Source organism: Melospiza melodia, chromosome 15, assembly GCF_035770615.1.
Source record: "Melospiza melodia melodia isolate bMelMel2 chromosome 15, bMelMel2.pri, whole genome shotgun sequence".
Taxonomy (NCBI): Eukaryota; Metazoa; Chordata; class Aves; order Passeriformes; family Passerellidae; genus Melospiza; species Melospiza melodia.
The window spans coordinates 14,153,423-14,179,105 of NC_086208.1; the positions used below are offsets into that span (position 1 = coordinate 14,153,423).

General features: G+C 50.3%; 1 protein-coding gene across 1 annotated transcript; it reads left to right on the forward strand.

Moving 5' to 3' along the window:
- The first annotated feature begins 1,388 nt into the window (after positions 1-1,388).
- KLHL25 (kelch like family member 25) lies at positions 1,389-19,558 on the forward strand. Its single transcript, XM_063169872.1, has 3 exons — positions 1,389-1,505; positions 11,535-13,365; positions 18,064-19,558. Exon 2 carries the CDS (start codon positions 11,552-11,554, stop codon positions 13,319-13,321), a length of 1,770 nt encoding a protein of 589 aa, XP_063025942.1. The 5' UTR covers positions 1,389-1,505; positions 11,535-11,551; the 3' UTR covers positions 13,322-13,365; positions 18,064-19,558.
- The last annotated feature ends 6,125 nt before the right edge of the window (positions 19,559-25,683 follow it).

Genomic DNA, 25,683 nt, shown 5'->3' on the forward strand with positions numbered 1-25,683 from the left:
TCCCATGCCCAATCCGTGTAAAATTGGTGATGCAGGCAGCACTTCAATAGAGTCACCATGTCTCATCACCAGGACAAGCAGTGGTAGTAACTTCAGTGGGCAAACTGGGTAGATTTTCTTCACTGGGTTGGAAGGAGCAGCCTGCAAACAGTGCATCCCTGAGTATATGAGAATTTCAGTGCACTTTGGATATTCCCATCCAGCCATTTTCTGGGGAGACACACTTCGCAGAGCAGTCAGTTTTTCACTTGTCTCTTATTACTGAACATTTGTGACTGTGTATAGGGAGTAGGGCCCTGGAGAAATGGGGTCGTGGGAGAAGATAGTGAACAGCTCTTCCCTGCCTCCTCTGTGTATTTAAAATTTGTGAAACCAAAGAAAGCTTCCAGATTCTTTTTCTTTCCGGTAGATGAAGCGTTCCACAAACCCCAGGGAAGGCAGAGCCACTCACAGTGAAATTATTCCACAGGGCAGGTCTGCAGTTACCTGCTGTGCCTCTCTCCAGAGCAGCGCTTGGAAAACACGGGTGGGACCAGAGGCACCGCTGCTTCCAGCTGCTCTCGTGTTATGCGAAAATGTTATTGCTTTGAAAAATGTTATTGTTGCTAAATGAGCGGGGTATTTTTCCAGCTTCAGCCCACACTGCTGCTGAAGGCAGCGCTGCCACGTCCCCCTCTGCTCCTTGCAGATGACGGCCCCGTCCCGCGGGTGGTCCCCACGCAGGGGCACGGCCCTGGCCGATCCCAGGCTCCCTGCGGGCCCCGCGGGTGGGCCTGCTGACCTTCACAGCCCCCACGCACCGAAATTCTGCTGAGCCCGGCCATTTCACACATCTGCCTGAATTTCAGCCGGGTTTTGCTGACTGTCCCTGTGCCGCCACAGGCGCGGGCGTGCGGTGTTCGAGTGAGCGAGTGAGTGACAGGCAGGGACATCGCTCCGCGGGATGCCCATCCTGCGGGACACGCGGGGGCCGGGCAGGACTGCGGGGGCAAAAGCCGGGGCACAGCGGGACGGGTTCGTGCCAGAGCTGCCTGCACAGGGGGCCGAAGCGCAGCGCGGGCCGTTCCCGGAGAGCCCCGCAGCAACCGGCGCGGGGCCGGCACCGAGCGCCCGCAGCTCGGCAGGGCAGGGCCGGCCCAGCGGAAGGCGGCCCTTAGCGACGGGACTCGCCCCGCCCACAAACTGACGCCCCGCCCACAAACCGCCCCCTCGCCCACAAACCGTCCTCCCCCTCTCCTATTGGTCGCTTCCCCCGCAAGGGGCGTGGCGAAATGAGACGTCACGGGAATAGCGCTCTCTGATTGGTGTCGGCGGCGGCGGGCAGCCCCGCCCTCGCGGTCCCACGCGCGGCCGGGCCCGCCCGGCGGGTACATTGTGCGCGGGGCCGCGCCGGGCCCGCTCCGCGCTCGCTCCGCGCTCCCGCCCCGCATTTCCGATCTCCGCGTCCCTGGCACCCCGCGCGGGGGCTTCCCGTCTCACGGAGATTTCCGCTCGGCCAAGCCACGGTGAGTGTTCTCCGTCGGATTCGCGCGCCGCTGGCAGACCCCTCCGAGCACGGGGCTTGCGGGGGTTCGGAGCCGCGGGGACGGGGATGGGCCGGCCCCCGGCAGGAGGGACCATGAGTGCTGCCCCCGGTACCGGCCCGAGGCTCCTTGGGGCTTTGGAGCGTCGTGTTCCATAGGCAGGAAGCGGGAGGAAAAGGTTTAGGGAGGGGAAGGTCTTCTAACTTCCGAAGCAGAAAAAAAAAGTTAATAAATATTAAACCTCAGCTATTAATTTCATTAATGAGAAAGTCAGGTGGCATTGCTTCTTGCTTTGCTTTTTTTCTGCCTCTTTCAACCCTGTGTATACAAATATCTCAAAACAGTGCTCCGAGGGACACAACTTCCATGGGCTCGGATGAAATCAGTATTAAATCAGTTTGAACAAGCCTGTCTAGAGAAGTGAGCAGGTTTGTGTGAGTGACAGAGCTGAGCTGACAGGGGAGAAAAATAGTTCTTCCTCCTCCTCCTGTCCTCACAGGCCCCTTCACATTTAAAAATGTTAAGAGCCTATTTGGTAGTTGTGTTGTCTAAATTTGTTTTGTCTTTATTTTCTTTATCTCTTGACTTGTGATTATTGGAGTAGGGGGCTTAGACCAGCCAGATCTGTGCTTGGAAAATCTGCCCTCAGCTTTGCATAAGCAGACAGCTGAATGTTTCATACTATTCCAGTGGAGAGTCCAAGTGTCATGACTGCTCTGTTTTCCTTTCCTGGCAGTCTCTGCCTGGGTTCTCTTGTGATCTGCTGGAGAGATTTCCTCAGCCAGGGTGCTGTGGGATTTTGTAGCCTTCCTCCAAATGTACCTCTTCCTCTCCAGGACAGATCCAGAGCCACTAGAGAAAAACAAGCAGCTCTGCAACCTTTAAGCTTTGACAGCTTCCCTTGTTTTTCCTTCTTCCTTCGTGCATCTTGTGACAGTTGTTTTTATTGAAGTTACCTTAGGAGCAACCTGAGATGTGTAACACAGCCCATGTGTTCTGCTGGTGGCCAGCTGCTGCTGTTGGCTCAGCTGCCCTGGTGACAGTCTCAGTCCAGAGTTCTGAGCTCTCCTTTCTGCTTTCTTGTCTCTGCTCCTGAGCTCTCCTGTATGTTCTGCTCTCTGTGCATCTCTCAGAGAGTGACTCCTTAATGCTATAGGATCCTTTCTGGGGCCTCTCTGTTTTCCTGGTGCTGTTTTCTGCTGCAAATCAAATTCTGTCTGAAAGCATATTTTGTCTCTTTTGTGTCTTTAACCCCAGCCATCTGCTCTGGCTTATCTTTGTGATAAGCCCAAGTAAAGCACTTGGGGAGGAGGCATAGGTGGAAGTCTGCTCTGCAACAGGAAGGTTGTGTGGGGTGGCACAAGATTCTCAGAATTAAAAGCAGAGTGAAAATTGCTGCAGAATTGCACCATAATGTAGAGATGTGAGACTCAGCAGCTTCAGCACTGAAGAACTTAAATTTCCCATTGCTTTCTCGTTCATTTTCTCAAGTATTTGAGGATTGTTATCTGAAGTCCTCCTGCCTCAGCATGTGTGCAGAGTGTGGTATCCTCTCGTGCTGTGTTTGGGGCAGGCTCAAGTAGGGAGATTGGTGTCTCAGATGTGCTTTTGCAGAGGAGTTCAGGCCAGTTGAAAATGGTTTGACTAAAGGAACAAGGCAAAATATATTTGTGAAGGCAACAGCTTGGGGACAGATGACAAGGTATTGCATAACATGTATTCCAAGTGTGTGAAAATGAGCATGAGTCTGATCCATAGGATGGTTCTTCTGGCTCTGGAGGGAGTGCTGGACATGTCCTGGTATGGAGATAAGGAGTGTGTGCATGCATATCTGTGTGTACATATGCACATGTGAATTACGATAGCATTTCTGTCCCTGTGGCGGTGACCAGCCATTCCCAAAGCCTGCAGGAGTTCAGATCCTTCTTAGCAGTCAGGGGAAGTTTCAGGCAGTGTTTAGGAGGTGGATGAGTGAAACAGGAAGGGCAGGATGTGGCCATCTGTGGAGGTGGGAGAGGAGGGCAGAGTTGGAGGTGTGGATGGAAGTGGCAACGTTACAAAAGAGCCTTGAGCAGCGCCTTGCCTTGCCCGAGTAGGTGGGGCACGACAGGCAGAGCTGGCCCAGGGTGTTGGTGGCAGCCAGGCTGTGCTCAGGGACTGTGCAAGGGGCAGCTTTGGAGCCCTGTCAGCACTTGGGCCAGGTTTGCTCCCCTCTTTCACAGGCTGGAGTTGAATTGCAGTGAGCATAGCTGGCTTTGCTGAAAGCAGTGGCTGCAGGGATGCTGGCTGGGAAGCATTTAGCTGTAACAAGCTACCCCAGGCCCCCTGGCCTGACCTTTAACCACCATCACATCTCTCTGTCTTTGCTTATCAGCTTTATATCCCCACAGTGACTATTAGTATCACTCCAGCCAGAACAGACAGCTCTGTCTTTCCCCCATTGCTTCAGCCTGGGAATGCTGCGTGTCCCATAACCGCTGTCTGCTTGCTGACCATTAGGCTTTGCAAAGACTACCAGTTTTATATGATGGCCTGTCACATTGTGGTGAGGTAAATTTATTACTGTACCACACTGGCAGTCACTCTGCTCTGTTGCAGGGTGTGCAGGATGCCCAGGGCAGCCTGGGTGCTGCTGGGATGCCACAGTGGCACAGAACTTGCAAGCTGAGTCTGTGGTTTGATGCTGTGTGAGCACCAAAATGGAAAAATCAAAGGTTTTTTTGTTCCTTCTGTCCAGAGCCAGAGGGCAATAAGCAATGGCCTGTCTTGCAGCCCCAGACCCTTCAATATCTGTCACTTGGGAATGGATGTCCCCCATGCCCAGCAGCATGAGGGGCTAATCCATTCAGGAGGCGTGAGGGCCTCCCATCTCCACAGCTCTGAACTCCAGCCAGAATTGCAAATGAGCAAAGCAAACCTGGCAGTTGTACCATGATCTCCTGCCTGGCAGGGGAGTGGGGAAGGCAAAATAAAACCCCAGCTTAACTGGCCAGGCCCAAAATTGAAATCCTGCCCTGACAGCAGGCAGGCAGACAGACCTGTTTGGTGTGAGCATCTGTGACAGGGCTTTTGGTCAGCCTGGCTGCTGGAGCACTCAGCTCTGCCAGCCTCAGAGCTGGGAGAGTGGGAGGATCTGAATAAGATCTCTGGAGTCAGCAGCTGCTGTGGTTGTTCTGGCATTAATTTGATGTGCACCACATCTCATCTCCTAAACTCTCTCTGGGAAGTGGCATGTGGTTCCTCTGTGTTTGAAGTACCAAAGGCCTTTTGCCTTTGCAGCACATTAGCAAGTTTGGCTTGCTTGGAAAGGACTTTATCCTGCCCAGATGGGGCTGGGGTAGGTGCTGCAATCAAGTAGGCTATTCCCATTTTGGAGCCTTTTTGGGTATAATTTGGAAGAGGGGACTGTGAACTCGCTTGCCTCCTCTGCAGCCCCCCATTCATTTTGCATAGCGCCTGTGATTGATCTGGCAGAATGGGATGTATTCACAAGCAGAGCTGGAGGGCAGCAGGAAGGACAAAACCCCACCACAGCCTCTGAAATGAATCACAGGCTCTGAAAAGATCCGCTGGGGTTAAGGCATAGCAGTGAAAAGCTATTGTTTGGAGCCTGGACTGTGGCTAAAAGCATTATTTATCCCAATTTGGGTAGTGGTTGTAGGAGGGCGTGGTATTCCCAGGAACAGCAAAGCCAGAGTGCTTAGTGGTGAACATGAACTTTATTTGATTGTGTCACAGGTAGCTCAGGAAGCTTTTTGGAGTATCTCAGCTGCAGAGTAGCAAGTGCAATACCTGATTTGCAAATAGAGCTGCATGGATTGCATGCAAAGAGGATTTCCTACAGGTATTTTTATTGTGGTTGGTGCATGGTTGCTTTTGACTCAGATGAGTGCATGCCATAGATTTGAGGCACTACATCCCTTTTACGAATGCTTTTGTGAGACAAAACAAGAATCTCACTAATTGGTTCAGCTTGGCAATAATGTTCTGATTTTCTATCAAGTAAGTGGCATTTAGATTCTTGTGGTGGCTGTAGGCTCAGAGTGGGGCATGGGTTTAAAGGGAGGAATGGTGGGTACTGCTGGGGATGGGATATGAGAATGTGAGTGGGATATGAAACTCAGACTGAGTTTCAAAATGTTGAGATATGTACCCGGATCTTCTCCAGACAATCTGATTCCTGGAGCCTACAGAATTGGGCTTGGAAAACCTCCCAGTTTCTGTCTGAGCCAACAGAAGGAGCCTTTCACATGGTCTCTCTGTTTTCTGTCTAGGATGTACAGGCTAGACTAGGAAGTGAGAAAATGAGAAGAAATGATAAGGATGCCTCCCATTCTCAAAGACTGGGGCAGGATCAGAAATTCTGCACTGGGGGGGCTGGAGTCAGCTGCCTTTCCTTTGTTTGCCTATTTGCAAATCTGGTGAAACATCAAGAGTTTGTCAGGAAGGGCAAATCTAGAGCGATACCCTCTGATTCACAGCAGTTACATTGTCTGAATTCCAGCCTGCAAAATCCCAGTTGCATCTTTGCTGTGTTAGTCATCCTGAAGAGAACAGGAACAAATTTGGCTGACACAGGCAAACCACTGAATTCACTGGCTTGGCTGGAGATGAACCCGACCTGTAAGAGAGCAAAGTCTGCATGCAGGCCCACAGTGTGGACAGAGCAGAGGACATGCCTGGGAGATGATGTAGTGAAGGTCCTGTGCTGCCCACCTGGCACCAGCCCAGGCTCCACACTAAACAAGTGTGCTGCTGCACTCAATGCCAGGTGCAATTTCAATTCCTTTCATCTCAAGCACTCTTGACAGAAGAGCATTATTAGTGTTGAGCATTTCGAGCAGCTCCAAGCGGTGTACCTGACGGTCTGCTGTGTTATGCAAGGACAGGAAAATCATCAGAAAACATCTTCACATTTGTTCCTTCCCCTTTCTTGTTTTTTATGTCTCTCCCCCACCATCCTTTCCTGTTTTCTGTTGGTTTTTTCTGCTTTTGAAGCTCGAGCTGCCTCTGAGTACGTGAATGCCTGCATGTAACAGATCCCCTTTCTCAAACCTTTTGATGGTCACCAGTGCTGGGAAATTGCATCTGAAACACAGCTGATCTGGCTCTGTGTTTGACAGCGTGTTGCCTCACTGCTCTTTCTCCTAAGCAGTTTTGCAAGGACCTCTTCCCTGTGAAGAAAACACAGTAGGTGACTTTTATATTTCTACTTTGCTACTCTGTACAATAAAAAGGGAGAAATTGGTTCTATAGCAGTAATTTTGGCCTGGGATAATGCTGCTGGCCTAAGCACCAGGTGGTGGAGTCCATGAGCATTAGAAAGGTACAGAAGAGTATAATAGTATTGAGCTATTGGGATGAGATATTTGGGATGAGGGAGCAGGCACATTACTAATTAAAAGAGAATTAATCCCACCACTTTCAGGGAGAAGTTAAACTTTGGCTAAATTCAAGACAGTGTGTCAGCCACCAGGGTTGATACTGTGAGATGGAGAGAAAATAAAGATTAACCTTATGCCTGCTGTCACTGGCCATTTCAGGTGGGTCTGCTCTGATTTAGAAGGAATGTTGTTGTATGTTGTAGTACAGCCCATGCATAGAGGGCCCATATGGCTTCTTGGGAATGAAACTCTGCTGTAGTTTGAGCAGCTTCATCCAGGTCTTGTAAGCTGAGCCATCAAGGAACCTTACTGCTTATTGATTTACTTATTTACAGCTTTAAATAGTTCATGGTTGAGTGGTACAAAAAGAAATGTGTTCTGCTTGCTGCTTCTCTCATGGGTGAAACAGAAAATGCCAGTTTTGGATCATGGGACTTGGGGTCTTTGATGGTGTTTAGCCAGCCTTTAGGATCTTGGGAGAACATTCATAAACCCTGTGGTTTTGCTCTTCTAAGTAGAAATGATTCTTGATTCCCTGAAATCCCACTGGGGAGCATATTAATCACTCTCAAATCTTGTCCTCTTGAAAGCAAGCAGGATCTCAGCTGTGATTCCCTGCAGGTAGTGAATGAAATTGGAGATTTGTGGAGAGCCCCGTGGTTTGAGATGGAGGGGGAACCCCAAGCCTGCTAATTATAGTTCATGTATCAATAGCCTTTCTGAGCTGTTCTCTCATATGCAGTTCTTTTGTGATTGGGGACAGGACCTGATACAGCTTCCATGTAAGAGGCACTTGGGTTTTTCAAGAGGTGGTAGAGTGTCTCCTGAGGTTCTCCTAGAGGACTATTCCAGCAGGACTCTGGAAGGGTGACCCATCAGCCTGGGATGGAAAGTCTTCTCCTGGTTTGTAGGAAGCAAAAGGCACTCGGACAGGAGAGCTGTGGTTCTTCATGTGGGGAGTTTGGCCAGCTCTCTGCTTTTGTTTTTCCCCTTGTTCTCTTTGCAAGCTTTGTCCTGTCCAGAGAGACTGCTGGGGCGTTTTCTTCATGAGCTGAGATTTGAGGGGTCTTTTTTTCTTGAGCCAACTCCTTCCCTCTTTCAGGATTGCTGTCTGCCCTGTCTGGATGAGTGGAAGGATTTTCAAAGCAACCTTATCTTGCTCTGCTGGAAAAAACCTGTCTTTCCCATCCTGGCTGCACAAAGGCTGCAGACAGCCAGGGGAATACTTCAGCCAGCAGACAGCATTGGATAGCTGTCAAAAAGCTGATGCCCCTCTGCCCTCATCCATATGGAAGAAGGATTATTATCTGCCTCTGTGTGCAGTAAGATCCCTTTAAAGGTTATGCAGCAGATACTTATTTTTTCAATAACTGCCTTTCGAGGGAAAAGAAATGAATGCAGCGTGCAGAAATTCAAGCCCCAGTTTGTTCAGGTCGTGCCTTCTGCTGTTCCCATTGACATGGCTGTTCCACAACTGCTTTGTGCATGATGGAAGATGCAGCTGGGAGCTCTGATAACCCCCAGGCTCTCACAGAGCAGGTGGGAGCTTGGCAAGGGCCACTGACAGGTTGCTTTGTGTAAAGTACTCCTCATTCAGAGTGGTTCTGCTTTTTCTCTTTAGCTGAGTTGTTGGGTAAGGGAGCAAGGAGTGTGGTAGGGGCCAGATTGTGCTCTGCATGCCTGTGCTTCAGAGAAGGGCATGTGTCACAGGTCCAGCCTGCCCATGGCTGCAGTTAAGCATGGCTTAAATTGAATCACTTCTGTACATATTATGAAACTAGAAGACACTTTGCCTGCAGGCTTCAGAGGTTTGTCAGCTGCTACATTTTGGAAGAAATTTGCCAGATGAAGTAGCTGCTGCCTGCAGTTTCTGTTTGTCTGATATGGGTGAGATGGTGCCAGGGTCTCTGGTAGACTGAGGCATGCAGTGAGGGGAGTTATTAGGGGGAGGATTAGTGTCTGCCACTTTTCTGCTTGTGTCCAGCTATGGCACGATCCAAGAAGCCCTCAGACAAAGCTGTTTGAGTGTTGCTGAAAACCACAAGCAAGGCTTTCTGGTGAGATGGCTGCACCCCAGAGTTCAGGGGCTGCTTTAGTTTCAGTTTAATGCTCTGTCTAGCCCTGCTTGTCTGTGACCAGTGACATCCAGTGTCATAACTCCACTCCAGGGGAGGACAAGTAAAGGGGCTGTGACTGTGGCCTCTTCAGCTTTCAGAATTCCAGCTGTGCTGAGAGTCAGTTGGTGCCTGTAGTGAACATGATAGAAAGAGCAGTGCTAGGAGCTGGACTGCCAATTTATTTCCTGGATATTTTTCAATACATATAAGATAGAAATATTATTTGCCTCCAGGTTCCCTGGGATAGATATTTGATGCTGGAAGCTTGAGATTTGAAATATATGTGTGTGTATGCACACGTGTGATATATGTACATGTTCTTATGTGTATGTATATATAAAAAATGGCTTTGCTACAGCTTTTATATAGACATTTCAATTTTTTAAATGACCTGCTCCTTCCACTCTGAGTAGGTGCTTTTAATCTTAGTGTCAGAAAAATCATTGCTGCCTTCCTGCACTTTCTGTGTTTGTTTCCATAGCTATCCTATATAAATTGCTTCTTTTTTTGTACATAAGCAAATCAAAGGTTAACAGTGAATAGTTGACCTGAGCTGTGAGAAAAGGAAGCTGTAGCAGTGGCAGGGTGGTTTCTGAGGTTGTAGGAATAGGAACCTAAATCAATAGCTTTTAGCAGACTTATAAATGTTTCATTTGTATTCCTCGCTTCGGCGCTGACATGGGAATCCAAAAAACCCCTTAAATTAGTGTTGTTCTGCGCTGGGTGTAGATGTTGGAAACATCTCCTTCTGATGCACTTCAAAGTGCTGTTCCATAATGGCATTTTCCTTCCTGTTTTGGAGCCTTGTTTCTGCACAGCCTCCAGTCACGAGTGAAATGCGCTTGTCAGCCTCTATCCCAGGCTGCCAGAGTTTGGGCCATGGAAATGGACATTTCCCACCCAACAACCCACATCAGTGTTCTGCCCTCACTCTGAGGCTGAGCAGGACTTGTGGCTGCTTGGGCAAGCTGTTGTTCCTGCATGGAGAAGCGCAGAGACTTTTCCCTGGACTGTGACACAGCCCTGAGGAATGAGCGAGGCCTTGAGAAGACCAACCTCAGTAACTCTTGACAGCGTGTGGGGAAGGAGCAACATGCCCACAATTGTTTGTCTCATTCAAACTCTTTTGGAGGTGCTGGAGAAGCAGGGGCAGGAAGTTCTTGAGCAGAGCCTGAGTCAGGCGACTTATCTGGCCATCTGCCTCCTCCTGAGGTCATCCACCCATGGAGTGTGGGAGGGTTGAGCAGCTCCAGGTCAGTGCCAGGTCAAGGCTGTGACCTCCTGGCAGCCTGGGAGCGCAGCAGCCATTCTCTCAGCATTTTGTGGTTTCCTCCAAGACCCCAGTGCTGGCTGGGGAGAGCTGGGCTCATCTGCAGACCTCGTGTTTACAGGCTGGAGAGACCCTTGAGAAATCCCAGCCTGTGAAGAGCAAGTTTAAAAAAACCCCATCCAACCAACATTAACAAAAAGAACCCATCTAAAAAGCCTTCCCTGACTGTCTTGCGTAAACAATTCAGTGACTGGGAGTGAGGGTTGACCCCATTTTGAATTTTTCCAGGTTCATTTTTCAAACCTCGGGACAAGTTCTGTATTAACTTTCTCCTGTAAGAGAGGGCTGTGCCTGTGTATCTGTCTGTCTGCTTTAGTTCCATGGGAAGCAAAAAATACAGCTGGCTGAAGTATTTTGGAGTAAATGACTTGGATTTTATCATCTAGGTAGTATTAATTTAATTAGTCCAAAAGGGTTTTCTTCTACAGGCAAGGATTGGTATCCGGTAGCACTAATGTGAAATAGTAGCTAATAAAAGCCTTGTGTTTGATTCTGCCTGTCTGGTAAAAAAACATAATTTCTGTCTTTCTCTTGTCTTATTCTGAATAGAATCTGTCCTGAAAAATGTTTATGTCACATGAGGCGTCTGGTGAGTTTTATAATCAAAAAGTGCAACAAATAGGTTTGGTAAAATCAGCTTAAACCTTTGGCTTCTGCTGGTAATTAAATATTTTGTAAATAAAACCTGTAGCAGTTGCTTTTCCTAAACCTACAGTAATCTACATGAAAATCAGAAGCCAAACTTAATTTCTGCTGAGCCAAGAACAGACCAATGCCCTTTATCCTGGATAGTCTGCTCTCTCTATGCTGTTTTCTAAGGAAAAATAACTCTTCTGCAGTTTGCCAATACCCTCTGGGGGCTGTTGAAACAATCTACACCAAGTTTGGGGTTTGATTGCCTCACTTTGTTGCTCCTTTGTTGAAACCAAAGCAGAATTTCCCCCTTCACCCCTCTCTGCTTTCTTGCCCTGCTGAGCCTGAGTTAGATTTTTTGGAGGATGCAAGGGTGCAGGAGGAAAGGATGCAGGAGCAGCCATGGAGCAGGAGCTGCAGGGATGCCACCTGGAGCTCTGAGATCCACTGGCCGTGTACCAGTGTTAGATAACTAATGCATGTGTTCTCCATGCCTTGTATCAGTCAGGACAGGGGAATGATGCTTTCCCTGTTTGTCTCCCTGCAGGCAAGAGCTGTGCCACCATGTCGGTCAGCGTGCACGAGAACCGTAAATCCCGCACCAGCACCGGCTCCATGAACATCCTGCTTTACCACAAGGCCTCCCACCCGGACTGCGTCCTGTCCCACCTGAACACGCTGCGCAAGCACTGCATGTTCACCGATGTCACCCTCTGGGCAGGGAACAGGTCCTTCCCCTGCCACCGTGCAGTGCTGGCTGCCTCCAGCAGGTACTTCGAGGCCATGTTCAGCAACGGGCTCCGGGAGAGCCTGGATGACGAGGTGAACTTCCATGACAGCCTCCACCCAGAGGTGCTGGAGCTGCTGCTGGACTTTGCTTACTCCTCTCGGATCATTATCAACGAGGAGAATGCCGAGTCCCTCCTGGAGGCTGGGGACATGCTGCAGTTCCATGATGTCCGAGATGCTGCAGCTGAGTTCCTGGAGAAGAACCTCTACCCTTCCAACTGCCTGGGCATGATGCTGCTCTCGGATGCTCATCAGTGCCGGCGGCTCTATGAGCTCTCCTGGAGGATGTGCCTGGTCAACTTTGAGACTGTTCACAAGAGTGAGGACTTCAACAACCTTTCCAAGGACACTTTGCTCGACCTCATCTCCAGTGATGAGCTGGAAATTGAGGATGAAGAAAAGGTCTTTAAGGCTGTCATGCAGTGGGTGAAATACGACCTGGATGAGCGGAAGGCTTATCTCCCAGAACTTCTGAGGAATGTTCGTCTGGCTTTGCTTCCTTCAGAATGCCTCAAGGAAGCCTTGGCTTGCGAGGACTTGATCATGGTGGATGAAAGGAACAAGCTTGTCCTGGATGAAGCTATTCAGTGCAAGAAGAAGATCCTCCAGAATGATGGGGTGGTCACCAGCCTCTGTGCCAGGCCTCGCAAAGCTGGGCACACCTTGCTGATCCTGGGAGGACAAACCTTCATGTGTGATAAGATTTACCAAGTGGATCACAAAGCCAAGGAAATTATTCCCAAAGCAGACCTGCCGAGTCCACGGAAGGAATTTAGTGCCTGTGCCATCGGCTGCAAAGTGTACATCACTGGAGGCAGGGGCTCAGAGAACGGGGTCTCCAAAGATGTTTGGGTTTATGACACCGTACATGAGGAATGGTCCAAAGCTGCCCCAATGTTGATCGCTCGGTTTGGGCATGGCTCAGCCGAATTGGAAAACTGCCTCTATGTGGTTGGTGGACACACTGCAGTAGCTGGGGTCTTCCCTGCATCTCCCTCTGTTTCCTTGAAGCAAGTGGAGAAGTACGACCCCATATCCAACAAGTGGATGATGGTGGCTCCTCTGAGGGACGGAGTGAGCAACGCCGCGGTGGTGAGCGCCAGGCTGAAGCTCTTTGTCTTCGGTGGCACCAGCATCCACCGCGACATGGTGTCCAAAGTGCAGTGCTACGACCCAGCCGAGAACCGATGGACCATCAAGGCCGAGTGCCCGCAGCCCTGGCGCTACACGGCGGCCGCCGTCCTGGGCAGCCAGATTTTCATCATGGGAGGGGACACGGAGTTCACGGCAGCCTCCGCCTACCGCTTCGACTGCGAGACCGACCAGTGGACGCGCATCGGGGACATGACGGCCAAGCGCATGTCCTGCCACGCCCTGGCCTCGGGCAACAAACTCTATGTGGTGGGAGGCTACTTTGGCACCCAGAGGTGCAAAACGCTGGACTGCTATGACCCCATGTCGGACACGTGGAACTGTATTACCACGGTGCCTTACTCGCTCATCCCCACGGCTTTTGTCAGCACCTGGAAGCACTTGCCCTCGTGATGAGGGGCAGGGCCTGGGGCCTTGTTTCCAGGAGGTCAATGAAGGTAAGGGTCTCCTCTTCTTAAATTAAAAATTACCATCTTGCCTCAGTTGTATGTCCACAGACCATGCTGAAGCCACAGGTGCTCTTGAAGTAATTTTATGGGAAAATATTCATCCCAATTTAAAAGTGGGATGCAGAGCCAGAAAGCAACCAGCTCTGCAGTGCTCTAGTGTAAGTCTAGATAGTTCCAAGGGTTCTCTTATTTCCAGATGATCCTCACAGTATCTTAAGATATACATATACATAGACGGTTGGGGCATCTCCTTCTGCTCCAAGGTAGCTGGATGTGCCAGCCTCACCCTTCTGTGGTGGTGAGTCCACACCTGCTTTCACCATGGAATACATCCTGTTTCCATGCAGCTGAGGGAGTTAAGGTTCCTAAAAACACTGTATGTGACTCCTGGGAGATACTAGGACAAAAGTGCTTTGAAATGTCTCAGTAGTCTGATATTTTTGCTGATTTTTCTGGGTGGTGTATTTAGCACTGTTGAATATGTAGGCAGGTGACCCTTGGAATGCCAGCAAATCCTGGTTCTCTTTTTATGCTCTCTGTTTACATTTCAGTGGGCAGCAGAAGTGCAGAAGCTATGGTGCATTTGATGGTCTTGGTGTTTATTTATCATCCAAACAGTTGCTTGTTAAATCAGAACTTCTGAGACTTCTGTGTCAGACCTGAGTGGGAGGGAAGGGGTTTTGTAACCAGAAGAAGAATGTGTTTATCAGTGTTTTGGGTTGTGTGAGAATAAGAAAGTTGGTGGAAACCCATGATGTTGTGTCTCATTCTGGTGCTCTGATTTTCTCTTGCTCAGAGAAGGTGCTCCTGCAGTGCCCCTGGGACAGGGTTTCTGCTTCCTCCCCTCTCCTCCTCAGTGGGGGGTTTGGTTGCTGTTCTGGTTGTCAGTGTGGCTCCACAGGGCTTTGCATATCCTCACCAACCTGTGCTGAGACACAGCTGGCCTGGCAAAGCCCAAAAACTCTTCTCATCTTGCATTGTGAAAGCAGATAGTGATACAGGCAGCACTCTGATAGCATCACCTTCCCAGGAAGTCAGGAACTCATCTGCTAGCTCAGTGTGCAGGTTTCTGAGTGCCAGCAGCACACACAGCCCTGCTCTGGTGGTTGCAGCCTGCATCCCAGCCAGCTGAAGGAGCTGGGAATCCCTCACTATGGGTGTGGGATTGACAAGCTTCACTTACAGTTTTATTTGGAAAGTGGGGACTGTGGGGAGGGAAATTCTTCCACAGACTTGTCAAAATCCACTTCACTTAATACAGGGGAGAAGGAATGCTGCCCAAACCCTCTAACACCCTCTCACTTCCCTGCTTTCCACTTGGTGTGGTTGGTGTGCCTGGGAATCGCCCAGCGGGTGAAATTGCTGGCACCTCCCAGTGATCATCTTTCTTGATGCCAGCTGGGAACCAAGGAGGAGTTCCTGGCGCCTCAGCCAGGGATTAACCCAACATGACCACCTGCTTTTCTCAGGCGGGAAAAAAACCACCCAGGGCGTTACGCTGGCCTTTGTAAAACACCTGGTTTTAACATGGCTTGGACATCCACGAGGGCAGGAGTGGAAAGGGTTAAAATGAGACCTTAAAGTGTTCCCAACACTGTAAGATAATGGCCTTTCCAAATTCTCCTCCTCAGGCGTTGCCTAGCATCTGTCACGGTGGCTCAGTAATCTAATTAACTGTCACTTGGCTATTAAATATTGCAGCAAAGACTGTGAGGACTCCATCATTTTCAGCTCAGGTCAATGGGGCCTCCCTTTAAGAGCCATCCTAGAGCTGACAGTTAATTTTCTCTGGTAGCAGATGTGTCTGAATATTAAAGCTCAACACCAGCCACATGGCTGTGAGTAGAAATAGGGGGTAGTTTGAGATGGGAGTCAATTCCTCAGCTACTAAATAAAAAACAGTCTTCAAAGTCACAGTGATGTTGTTTTCCTTCCCTACCTTTTTTCCTCCCTACTGTATTTGGGTTGTTCAGACCTAATAAATAGTTTTGTGGGGTTGCATTGATACTTCTTCCCCCCCTGTAATTGGGAGCCTGACACAAGCACAGAAAAGTAGAAACTGCAAATAAAACTGGTGAAAAGTCACTGTGTGAGGGTTTTATGTGCTTTTTTGGCTCTGCCTCCAGTCTTCGGTAAAAAGAACTATTTAAAATACATGCAAGCTCTTGCCAGAAAGAATGTCTGTCCACATGATTTTTCTAGAGTGGGGTTTTTTTTTTCTTTTAGTAAGTTTTATTTCATTTAGTGAGTGAATGTCCCTGATGTGCACATCCCATGTGCCTGCCTTGGCTGTCCTGGCTGTGCAAAAACTGGGGTAACTGGCTGTAGGGTCCTATGGCTATGATCCAGTTCACCCCGTTGTCCTATTGCAGGTCTGACCAAGGGATTTTCTGGTTTGCAGCTCCCACCATGGAAGGTCTCTGCTCAAACACCTGATTTGCTCCTTATTCAAGTAGGGATGCCCAGAAGGCAGGTTGGCCAGCACCTGTCCAGTTTCCTATGGAATTGCTTGCTCTCACCTGGAAAAACTCAGGAGCAGCTACCCCTCAGAGCAGAGCAAGGTGGGCTGGTGGAAAAAGGCCTGGGCAATCATATGGCAGGAGACAGAACTTTGTCCTCATGGAAAAAACAACCTCCTGCCCATATACTGGTCCCTGAAAACTGAATGGTCTGTCCTTGACAAATGTTGGTCATAAAGCACGCAGCTTGCCTTTCCTGTGAAGCATAAAACTGATCAGCTGGAAATGCTTCCTCCAGGGCATGGCCTTTGCCCTTCCCAGACAGAGCAGGGACACATTTCAGCAGAGGTCCCAGCACTGCTGCCAGGGAGGCTGTGTGACATTAATTTAGTGCTTATTACCCACAGTTAATTCCAGGGATCAAGTGTGATTAGCAGTATGAAATGTGAAAGCCTCATCCCCTCCCACCCGGGGTGGTGGAGCCATAGGGGAGGCAGAACATGACAAATGAGCATGGGGCTAATCAGGACTCTGTGTTGATAAGGACAAGCACAGCCCAGGGAGGGGGGTGGGTGGTTTGTCACAGTGCTGTTCAGAGACAGTTGATGGGGACAACTCAACCCGTCCTCAGAGGTGACTTCAGGCAGCACCAGGAGCAGGTTCTCCAAGCTGCCTGTCTCCACATTAAAGTGGCTTCTCCACACTATCTGTCCTGTGTGAAACTGATTGTCACAGGGCAGAGTCACAGATGGGGGTGGGATGGTCACTTCAGATTTCATGGTCCAGCCAGGAAGGGCAAATTGGAAAGAGGAGTCACTGCATCCCTCTGTGCTGCCTCCTGAGCCTCAAATGCTCTCCTGGGGTGGAGATGTTGGAATTTCCATCTCCAAACAAACAGGTCAACCCAAACCCTGTAGGTAGCATCAAGAAGCCAGAAGTTCCCTGCCCAGAGGTTCCTAATCAGGTGCTTTTTGGTTCTTACAGGACACTCCTCACAGTCTTCACTGTAGGGAGCAGAGGTTGGTGGCTGGGCACTGCTCAGGCACTGATTCCTAGGGCATATCAGAATCTCAGAGTCGATTTTGTGGCTTCCACTGGAGCCCTTGGGTATGTGCTAAGCTCCTGTGAAAGCTGAGGATGCCACCAGCAGCTGGTGCCTGCCTTTGGGTGGGCACTGAGTGACTGAGGCTGAAGGGTTTTGAGGCTGTTCTGGCACTTGAAATCTGAACTTTGGCCCCAGAGCTCCTGCAAAGATTTAGGCTGCGTGCCAGGCCTTGAGCTGTATTCCAACACCACACTCACCAGGAATTGGGTCAGTTCTATGGCTTCTCCTGGTTATTATATTACAGCTTAGATAACAAGCCTTTTTTTGCAAAGACACTTTTACAGCTGCTTGCTGCCCTTCCACATGATTTCACCTTGCAGCATGCATCATTCCCAGCTCCATCCAGAGCCCTGCTCACAGAAGGGCACCTTCCCATGCCAAGCCCTGTGTACCTGCAAAGAACAGCCCAAAAAAACTCAGGATATCTCCTGGCTCCTAGAGGCTGCTGCTCACCTGCATGCTGCTGGGGTGGGTGGTTGCTTGCAACCTGCTGGAATTCCTGGAACAGAGTCACAGCTGGTTTCTCTCCCGGTGGCTCCTAGGGAAACCCATTTGCATGTGTATAATAGGGAGGCCGGATAAACAGGGATTGCAGTTTTTCTGCCTGCTGCTGCTCTTTCCAAGTGGCTGGTTGTCTCTGAAGCCAGTTTATCAGGCAGTGTTGGAAGGGAGTGGCTGGCCTGGGGAGGAAAGTCGATGAAAATCAGGCTTTTCCTAACCCTGGGCAGATGGAAACATATGCAGTCTGAGCTTGGCCCCAGACTGTATTAATCAACCCCTTGGAAATGTCAGTGATACGGATGTTTTTGGAGGAACCTGTGGAAAAAGAGAAAAAGGGTTTTCTTGTTTTGTCTGTTCCAGTTTTTGGGCCTTCCTCCTTGCCCTAAAAAAAATAAAAATAAAAAAAAGTGAAAGCTTTTCCCTCAATGTTTCATTCCCTTATCACGTCTACTGAAGTTTGCTACATGGCTCTGAGCAGCTGAAGCCCCTCTCCCATCCTCTACAAGCAAAGGACACCCCAACTCCTGAATAAACCAGCTCCTCAGGGAGTTGGGGTGAGTGCCCTGTGTGGGCTGAGCTGAGCACCACACCGTTTAATGAGCTTTCTCTTTCCTTCCCCAGATGCCAGAGTCACATCCATGTCCCCTCTCCTGTGGCTGGAGCCAGCACAGTGACCAAGAGCCTCCTGTCCTCCCGCACAGGACTCCGAGGCAGCTTCCACATCCCTTCCTGGCACCAGGATGGGAGGCACAGCTCCTGCCTGCATCACACCAGGGGTCACCAAGGGCTACCCAGCCCCACCACTGCTCACTGGCCACTGTGCAGGGATGGAGTCCAGAGCACTGCCTTGCCAGGCTGGGCACAGGGATGGCTTGTGGGCTCCCATGGACCAATAGGGCTGGGGAGATGGAGGCTGCATCCCTCAGCAAACGTGGCTGGATAGCCCTTCTTGTTACTCAGTTTGGGGGGTTAAGAGATGTTAATATGTTTTTCTCTAAGGCAGTGAACTTGCCATTGGCAGTGCTTGCTGCTTGGGTGACTTGGAAGTGTTTGTTAAAGGGAACAAGGTGAGAGCACCTGGCTCTCCCCATCCTCTGGCCATTTCATGGAAGCAATGGCTATTGAAATATTAAAACATAGGAGCTCGGGATGGCTGCCAGCATCACCATGTACTGTGACAAAACAGGACAGATGCCTTTTGGGTTGTACTTTGGGCCTTTTAAATTTTTCCCCCTCCTTTCCTTGCTGCTGTGATTTGGTCAGAAGCCGGGTAGCTCCCCACACACAGCTGCTGGGAAGAGCACAGGGCTCTGTTAGTGTGCCAAGGCAGCAGCACCACTGCTGAGATATTCCCCAGATAAAGCCCACTGCGTGCTCAGAGCCGGTCTGCTGAGCTTCCCTGCGCGTGGGTGAGGCTCTCACTGGCAAAGGAGCAGAAAAAGGGGAGCAGTGGGGAGCGCTTGGGAAGGGGCACCTTGGCTCCAGCAAGGAGGGAGAGCAAGAGGATTAGGGTAGCATTGCAGGGTGGGCTGGGGAGGGATCCCCCTCCTTCCTGCTGCTCCCCACAGCCTGGCTTCCCCTTGGAGAGATGTGAGCGTTTCTGACGGCGTGCTGCCTGCCAGCCCTTGGGCTGAGGCTGCCCCAGGTTATCCACGCACGCTGGCTGCCAACTGTGTTTGGGATTATGCATCCAAGAGCTGTCAGCCCGAGCCATTCCTCATTTGGCTGTGGAGGAAGGCACGTGGATCTCAGGCTGTCAGTACAGGGATGCAGCTCCTGACTGACCACTGCCGAGGACTGGTCCTGCAGTGCCCCAGCATCCTGCTTCCCTGCTCAGCACTTCTCCAGCTTCTCCAGGCTCTCCTCTCACCCCTGGATGAGGCTGGGCTGCAGCCTGGCCAGCTGAATGATGCAATGCCATGAAAAGCCTTGACACAGCTTCAAACAGCAGAGGTCTTTTCGGAGCAGCAGGTGCCGTCGCTGCCGGGAAGAACACATGTTCCACACTGCCAGTCTGCCATGAGCTGGATGACGTTTATTTACATCTTCTAAGCTTTTTTTTTTTTTTTTCCCTTCAGCTGCTTGTGAACTTTAATAAAAATGATGATCTGGGAAACTGTTTGTGTGTTTTTCACAGGAGTCCTCATTCAGAAGTTGGATTTAGGTCTAATAACAGGGCCGAGGACTAATAACAGGGTTGGCACTCTGTGGGGTGGTTCACAAACAGCCTCCAAAGCAACCAGCCCAGCTGTAATTATTATTGCTTCAGTGCTTGGGAAACTGAGGCACAATGTCAAGTGTCTTGTCCAAGGTTAATGGTAGATCTGGGAATTAAATCCAGGGCTCCTCATGTCCTGAGGACATCGTGTGGCTCTCTGTTCTACAGCTGCTCTCACTCAGCTCGTCCGTGCCATGGTTTCAGGAGAATTTGCAAGTCTGCAGTGCTAAGAACACCTGCCAAATAGGTTGAGGGGCCCAGTGCAGACACAGCCATACTCCTGCAGGGAAAGCCAGTAATTTCTAAGGAAGACAAGAAGAATTCATGCTTCTGTTTTCCTTATTTGCCTTCTCTTGGCTGCTGCAGCTCCCAAGAAAGGGGCCTTGTGACAGGAGAGATGCGCTTTCCAGCTGGAGCTCCTTTCCACGCTCCTCTTCCATGTGCATCTCTCCCCATCCCAGAGGAGCACATAGAGGCACAGGGAGATCCAGCCCTGCTCTGGGAACATTCTGGGAGGGTTTTTCCCTCCTTATGAGACCAGCAGCCCCAGCTGTGCTCAGGGCTGGGATTGCTCAGAGCAGCGAATCGGCACCAGGCAAATTTGTATTTGCCTTCTCTTGTAGCAGGGGCTGTTGGGCTTGGGAAGCAAAACTTCCTATGGGTGTTATACAGGATCTCAAAGGGATTTGGAGCCTGAATTTCTGAGCTGCAAAGGAGACAGGGATCCTGTCCCCTTGCCTGCAGGAGCTGGGTGGGCAGCAGCATTAGCTGACGTGAGCTGGGTAGATAAGAGTGTAAGGCTCCATAGAAAAAGCTCATTAAAGACCCCTTTGGGAAACCAATTCAGGGTAGAAATTACTGTTTGATGAGCAGGAGAGGGGGAAGAGAGGAGGAGGGGGGAGGTGAATGAAATCCCCTATAGTTTTGTTGATTCAGGTTTCATATGCGACTCTGGGACTTTAAATAGCAGCTGGGGAGGCTTTGCAATAGGCTTGCTTTGATATGAGCCATGCAGGGACCTGCTCTTTTGTATTTATTCTGGAGCTCGCCTGAGAGACAATTCAAAAGCAATCAGCAGCTGCTGTGACAGCAGCGACCTGTTGCTATGGAATTAGAAGTAATGAGAAATACAAAGGTTTCTTGGTTAGCAGCAACAGAATAAGAGGGGAGCAGGAGATAGAAGTGGATGTAACAAAAAAGCTACAGCCAGAGCTGGGCTGGCATTTAAATGGGAGGTGCAGGGGTAGAAATGTAAATGTGATTTGTTTTCCTTTTTAAAAGAGCTTTTTTGCCATCTCAGCAGGTCAGGCTCAGCTTTGTCTGGGAGTGAGCTCTTAGGAAAGAATCCTGTCTGGTGGTGGTGCTGGAGTTGTGTGTTCCCAGGCTCCCGGGAAACAATCCCTCACTCTGTAGCCAGCCCTCGCTGTGGGGTGTCAGGAGCTCAGACATCTTCCCCATGGAGTGCCAGGAGATCCCTGCAGGAGCAGGGGGGCTCATCCCACACCTCCTTTGTTTTGCAGGGCCCAATCCTGCAGCAGAACTGGGGCAGGATGCAGCTCCTTCCTCCCACCCTCTGGCCCTGGCTGGAGCCTGCTCATGAGCTCTCTCTGAGTTCCCAGCTCAGTAACAGGGCACTTCTCACTCCAAAAAATACCTGGGAGGAAAGGGCAGGGAGATGCTCGGAGGTGGAACCAGGCAGGCAGCTGGCATGATCACACCTCCTTCCCCAGGGCCTGAGCATGCTGGATGTCCCTGGATGTAAAAGGCTGATACTTCTGTGTCTTCTTTAAATGAAACTCATAGTGCCTTACTGGGTTTTAAATATGCATTTTCCCAGCCTGACCCCAGCTGCCCTTGAAATAATACTGCTTTGCAATGAAGCCCTGCAGGGAATTATCATCTGAGCCCACTCCCTTTGTCATGAGAGTCAATTAAAAGCAGAGTAGCTGGTGATTTAATAGCTCTGGTGTCTGAGGGAGCCCCATCCAGAGGCTGACTCTGGTATTTAAACACATAATTGGAGAAGAGGAGCACTTTTTTCCAGCTATCCAACATGTTTTTAAATTCCTCCATGTCCATACAGAGCACTAACTCCTTGTGTCCATGGCTTGTCATCTCTCCTGCACATTAATCAATGCCCCAGCATTGCACATTCTCCTTGCAGTATATCCCACATGGAATTGTTTTCCTGTTTCCCCTGCACCCTTTCCCTTGGGGTAAACCAAATAAGGTTTTAATCTCTGAAGATGGTCCAGGCTCACAGAATGCCATGCATGGAAATGCTGCTCTGTAGGCAGTGTTTGAGTTAAGCTTGCAAGAGCTGGAGAAACCCTTGCCTGCAGCTCCCCACAACCAACAGGGAATTTAGAGGGGGCCCAGTCCCTCTTGCTACAGTGCAGAACCGGATCCGTGTGCCCTGCAGGCACAGGCAGCAGTGCTGGGGGCCAAAGGTGGGAGCCAGCAGCAGGCACTCCCAGTGGGAATGAATAGCCAAGGCTGAGCTCATTTATTCTTCCTTCCTCACAGTCTCCCTTTTCTTTGCATTTCACCACCTCCTTATTTAACATCCTGGGCTGTTGTGCAGAGCCATCACCCTGGTTTGCAGCACTGTGACCTACTTTGCCACAACGTCCCGACTTCCTCACTGGAATTGCGAGCTCGGAGCCCACCCAATCCATTCAGTGTTTCTCAGCTGAATAACAGATCCAATTAGGTGGAAAAAGCCTGGCTTTCATGCTGTCAGTGCCTGGACATCTCTCTTCCCTCTCCCCAGCACAGGCTGCACCCCTGAGGGCTGTGGCTCACAGACAGGGCGCCCTCTCTGTTTGCGCGTCCCCCACCAAATGAATTTGGGGCAAGGGTTCAAGAAGAGTGATCCTGGCTACTCAACCTGTCCTTTCATTCTTCCTGACAGTCTCTGAGGACTACAGAGCTCAGGAATCAAATAATCTGTGGGTTTTCAGTTCTGTCTCTCCTGGGACGCTCTCCTTTCCCAGCAGAGGAGTCCATGACTAGGCCAGGGTGGCACAACTTGTGCTTGTGAAGAAGCACTCACAGCCAGAATGTGATTTAATGACTGATAGAAAGACCTGTCTCTCATTCCTGGCATCATACCTATCCCCAGTCCTGTGGGTTTATCCCAAACAAAGATTTTAATTCTGCCTTTTTCTGCTGCCATCACTCTTGTTTTCTATCGTAGCAAGTCTCCTTCTCTCTCCAGCCCCAGCAGGCAGCCAATCCCCAGGATGCTGGCTGCACTCCATCATGGGCATAGCTGGTTGTTAAAAGGGATGAGTAGAAACCAAACAAGGAGAAAAAAGCCTGAGGGCCACCAGGAAAAGCCCTTTTGCTTTCTGCCTTCCCTGGCTGGGTGGGATGGACGGCCACCCCCTTGCCCTGAGGCCAGCCCAGCAGCACTGGGGCCTGCTCAGCTCCCCGGCAGGTGCAGGGAGGAGGGTAAACAGCCTTCCCTCCATTTCTGGGTCATGTCTGGAGGAATTACACACGCACACACAAACAGGAGCTGCTTCCCCGTGGCTGCTTCCCAGCACCCAGCAGAGCTCCCGCTGCCCGCGGCCCCTCAGCCCACGCCGCCGCCCCGCCGGGATCGCGGCTGCTCCCGGCCTTCCCACAGGGCTCCGCTAATGACTCACCCCTCCTGCTCGGCTCTAATTAGGCTCCTGTCTAATTAGGCTCGCTGGGAAGATGTGGCTGGTGAGAAGCAGCCCTTTGGTGAAAGGAGAGGGGAGAGAAAGAGCATCTGGAGACGCCGGAGGGAGAAACGCCAGGCTGTGGGGAGAGGGCAGGGGGGATTGGGAATTGTCAGCTGAGCTGCATCTGTGCAGGGATGGGCCATAAAGGGACTGGAAACAAATGCTCTCTGTACTGGCATACAGAGCAGCTCCAGAGTGCAGGGAGAATGGGGCTGGGGGAGCCCATCCTGAACCTGCACCCTTGGGAACCCTTGGGCATCCTTGGAACAGAGGCAGGAGATCAAAGCTGGGTTTGGGGGAGATTCAAGAGGTGTGCAGGCAGCTTTAGGGGAGACACAAGAACACCCACTGTCTGCCCATCCCTGAGAGAGCTGGGGGTGCTCATATCAGTTGCTAGTGTCAAATATTATTTTCTACTTAATTTTTACATGGTTCAGCCTCCTAAAAATCAAGGCATTTACCAGATTTAACATTCCTGTAGCAAATTAACAAGCCCCAGGTGCCTTCAATGGCAAAGGTAAGTCATTACCATTCACCTTGTATCTGATCACAAGGCATCTCACTCACTCACTGCACTAATTAGGGTTTTGCCTTTCCTTCTCTTAATAAACCCTCCATGAATGAGTGGCCTGTCTGCAAGCCCAGCCCAGCTTGCACCTGTGTCCTCCCAGACCTCCAGTTTCTCTCCCTGAAGGCAGCAAGGGCAGGGAAGGGGAAATGCAGATAATGCAAATGTTTAGGGTATCACTAAACCATATTTCCAAAGAGACTTTCCTGTGCCTGTCAATGCTCCTTTTAGATGCTCATCCCATTCTAAGGATCCTGTATGATCCCTTTTAGTCAATGTGCCAGTGAAAATCCAACCACATCCAACAAAGCCACAGAGATATTTTGCTCTAAATTTGGGTGCCAAGGAAAGGCTGGGCAAGAAAGCTGGGATGCTCAGAAACCCATCACTCTTTCTTGAGACCTTGTAAATTGATTAATCCCTGTGGTCTGGAGAGAATATCCATTTCATTGTCTTAGCTGTAATGGCTCAGAGCATGGAAATTTTGAGCATATGAAACTGTGGAAAGCTGGTTAAGGACAGATTAATATATGGAGGTGTCCTGGAGCAGCAGGGCCCTTTGCTTCCTCCTCTGCCAAAGGCAATGTGTATTGCCTGCCCAGACTTCCCCTGGCCAGTGGAAACAGGGGGGTTTGGAGTGCACTGTGCAGGACCAGGGTGCCTGGTTAGCTCTGCATCCCAGCCTTTCCCTGGCAGGAGATTGATTCAGAAAGGATTGGATCTTCTCCATGTGGTTTGTGATCAGTAAACGTGCTGTCCCATCTCCCGTGACCAATGCCTGTTCTATCAGAGCAGTATCTCCCATTCCCAGCAGCTGCAGCAGCGGCTGTTTTACTGCAGCAATGCAAAGGGGTGCCCCAAGGGGTGCTTTTGTCAGGCATCCAGGCTGCAGAGCCAAGAGGGGCCACAGGAAAACGTGCTTTTTAAAAGCCATACCCAGGAGCCGACAGTTTGGGCGAAGGCTTTTATTCAACTTCAGTAAATAGGTGAGCCGGGATGCCTGGGAATGCAAATAAAAGCAGGACTGGAGATAAACGAACTCTTTCATCTCCTGTCTCACACCCAGGGGTTGCCTGTCTTGGAGCAAGTGCTGCGTGACAGGGTGTAGGTTCAGGTACACTGACCTGACTCAGGCTTTCAGAACAGCATGTGCAACACAGCTAAGAGGAGGGGGAAATACCAGGCAGGGAGTGCACTGCTGCCTAACGGGGCTGGCGTGCCCTGACACCTGCTGAGGAACAGCACAACACCCCAAGCAGCTGGCAGCCCAGAGCTTTGATCAATACTTGATACTTGGGGCTGTCTTGTGCCTGCTCAGCAGCTTTTTGTGGGTCCCTTCCAACTCCGGTTATTCTGATTCTATGAATACATTTCTGAGTCTCCTCAAGCAGTCCTTTCTCCTTCCCAGTCAAACTTGGTGCTTTTTGTGGGTCCCTTCCAACTCAGGTTATTTTGATTCTCCACAAGTGATATTTTCCCCTTCCCAACCATACCCCTGAAGACAAGTGGAGTAACAAATGGAAATGAAGCAATTCCTCTGCCTCAAAATCAATACATGGGGGTGAAGGGTGCAGGTCTGCTGCTTTTCCTGCCTGGGGAGAGGATGCTGGAGTTCCTCCTGTGCAGGACTGGCAGGACAGGGCCAGCAGTGATCACTTCTATGATCCAGCAGAAAATGCTTGTGAGGAAACCCCAGCCATTGAGATCCTCCATGACTCCTCATTGTCATGGCTCTGTACTTC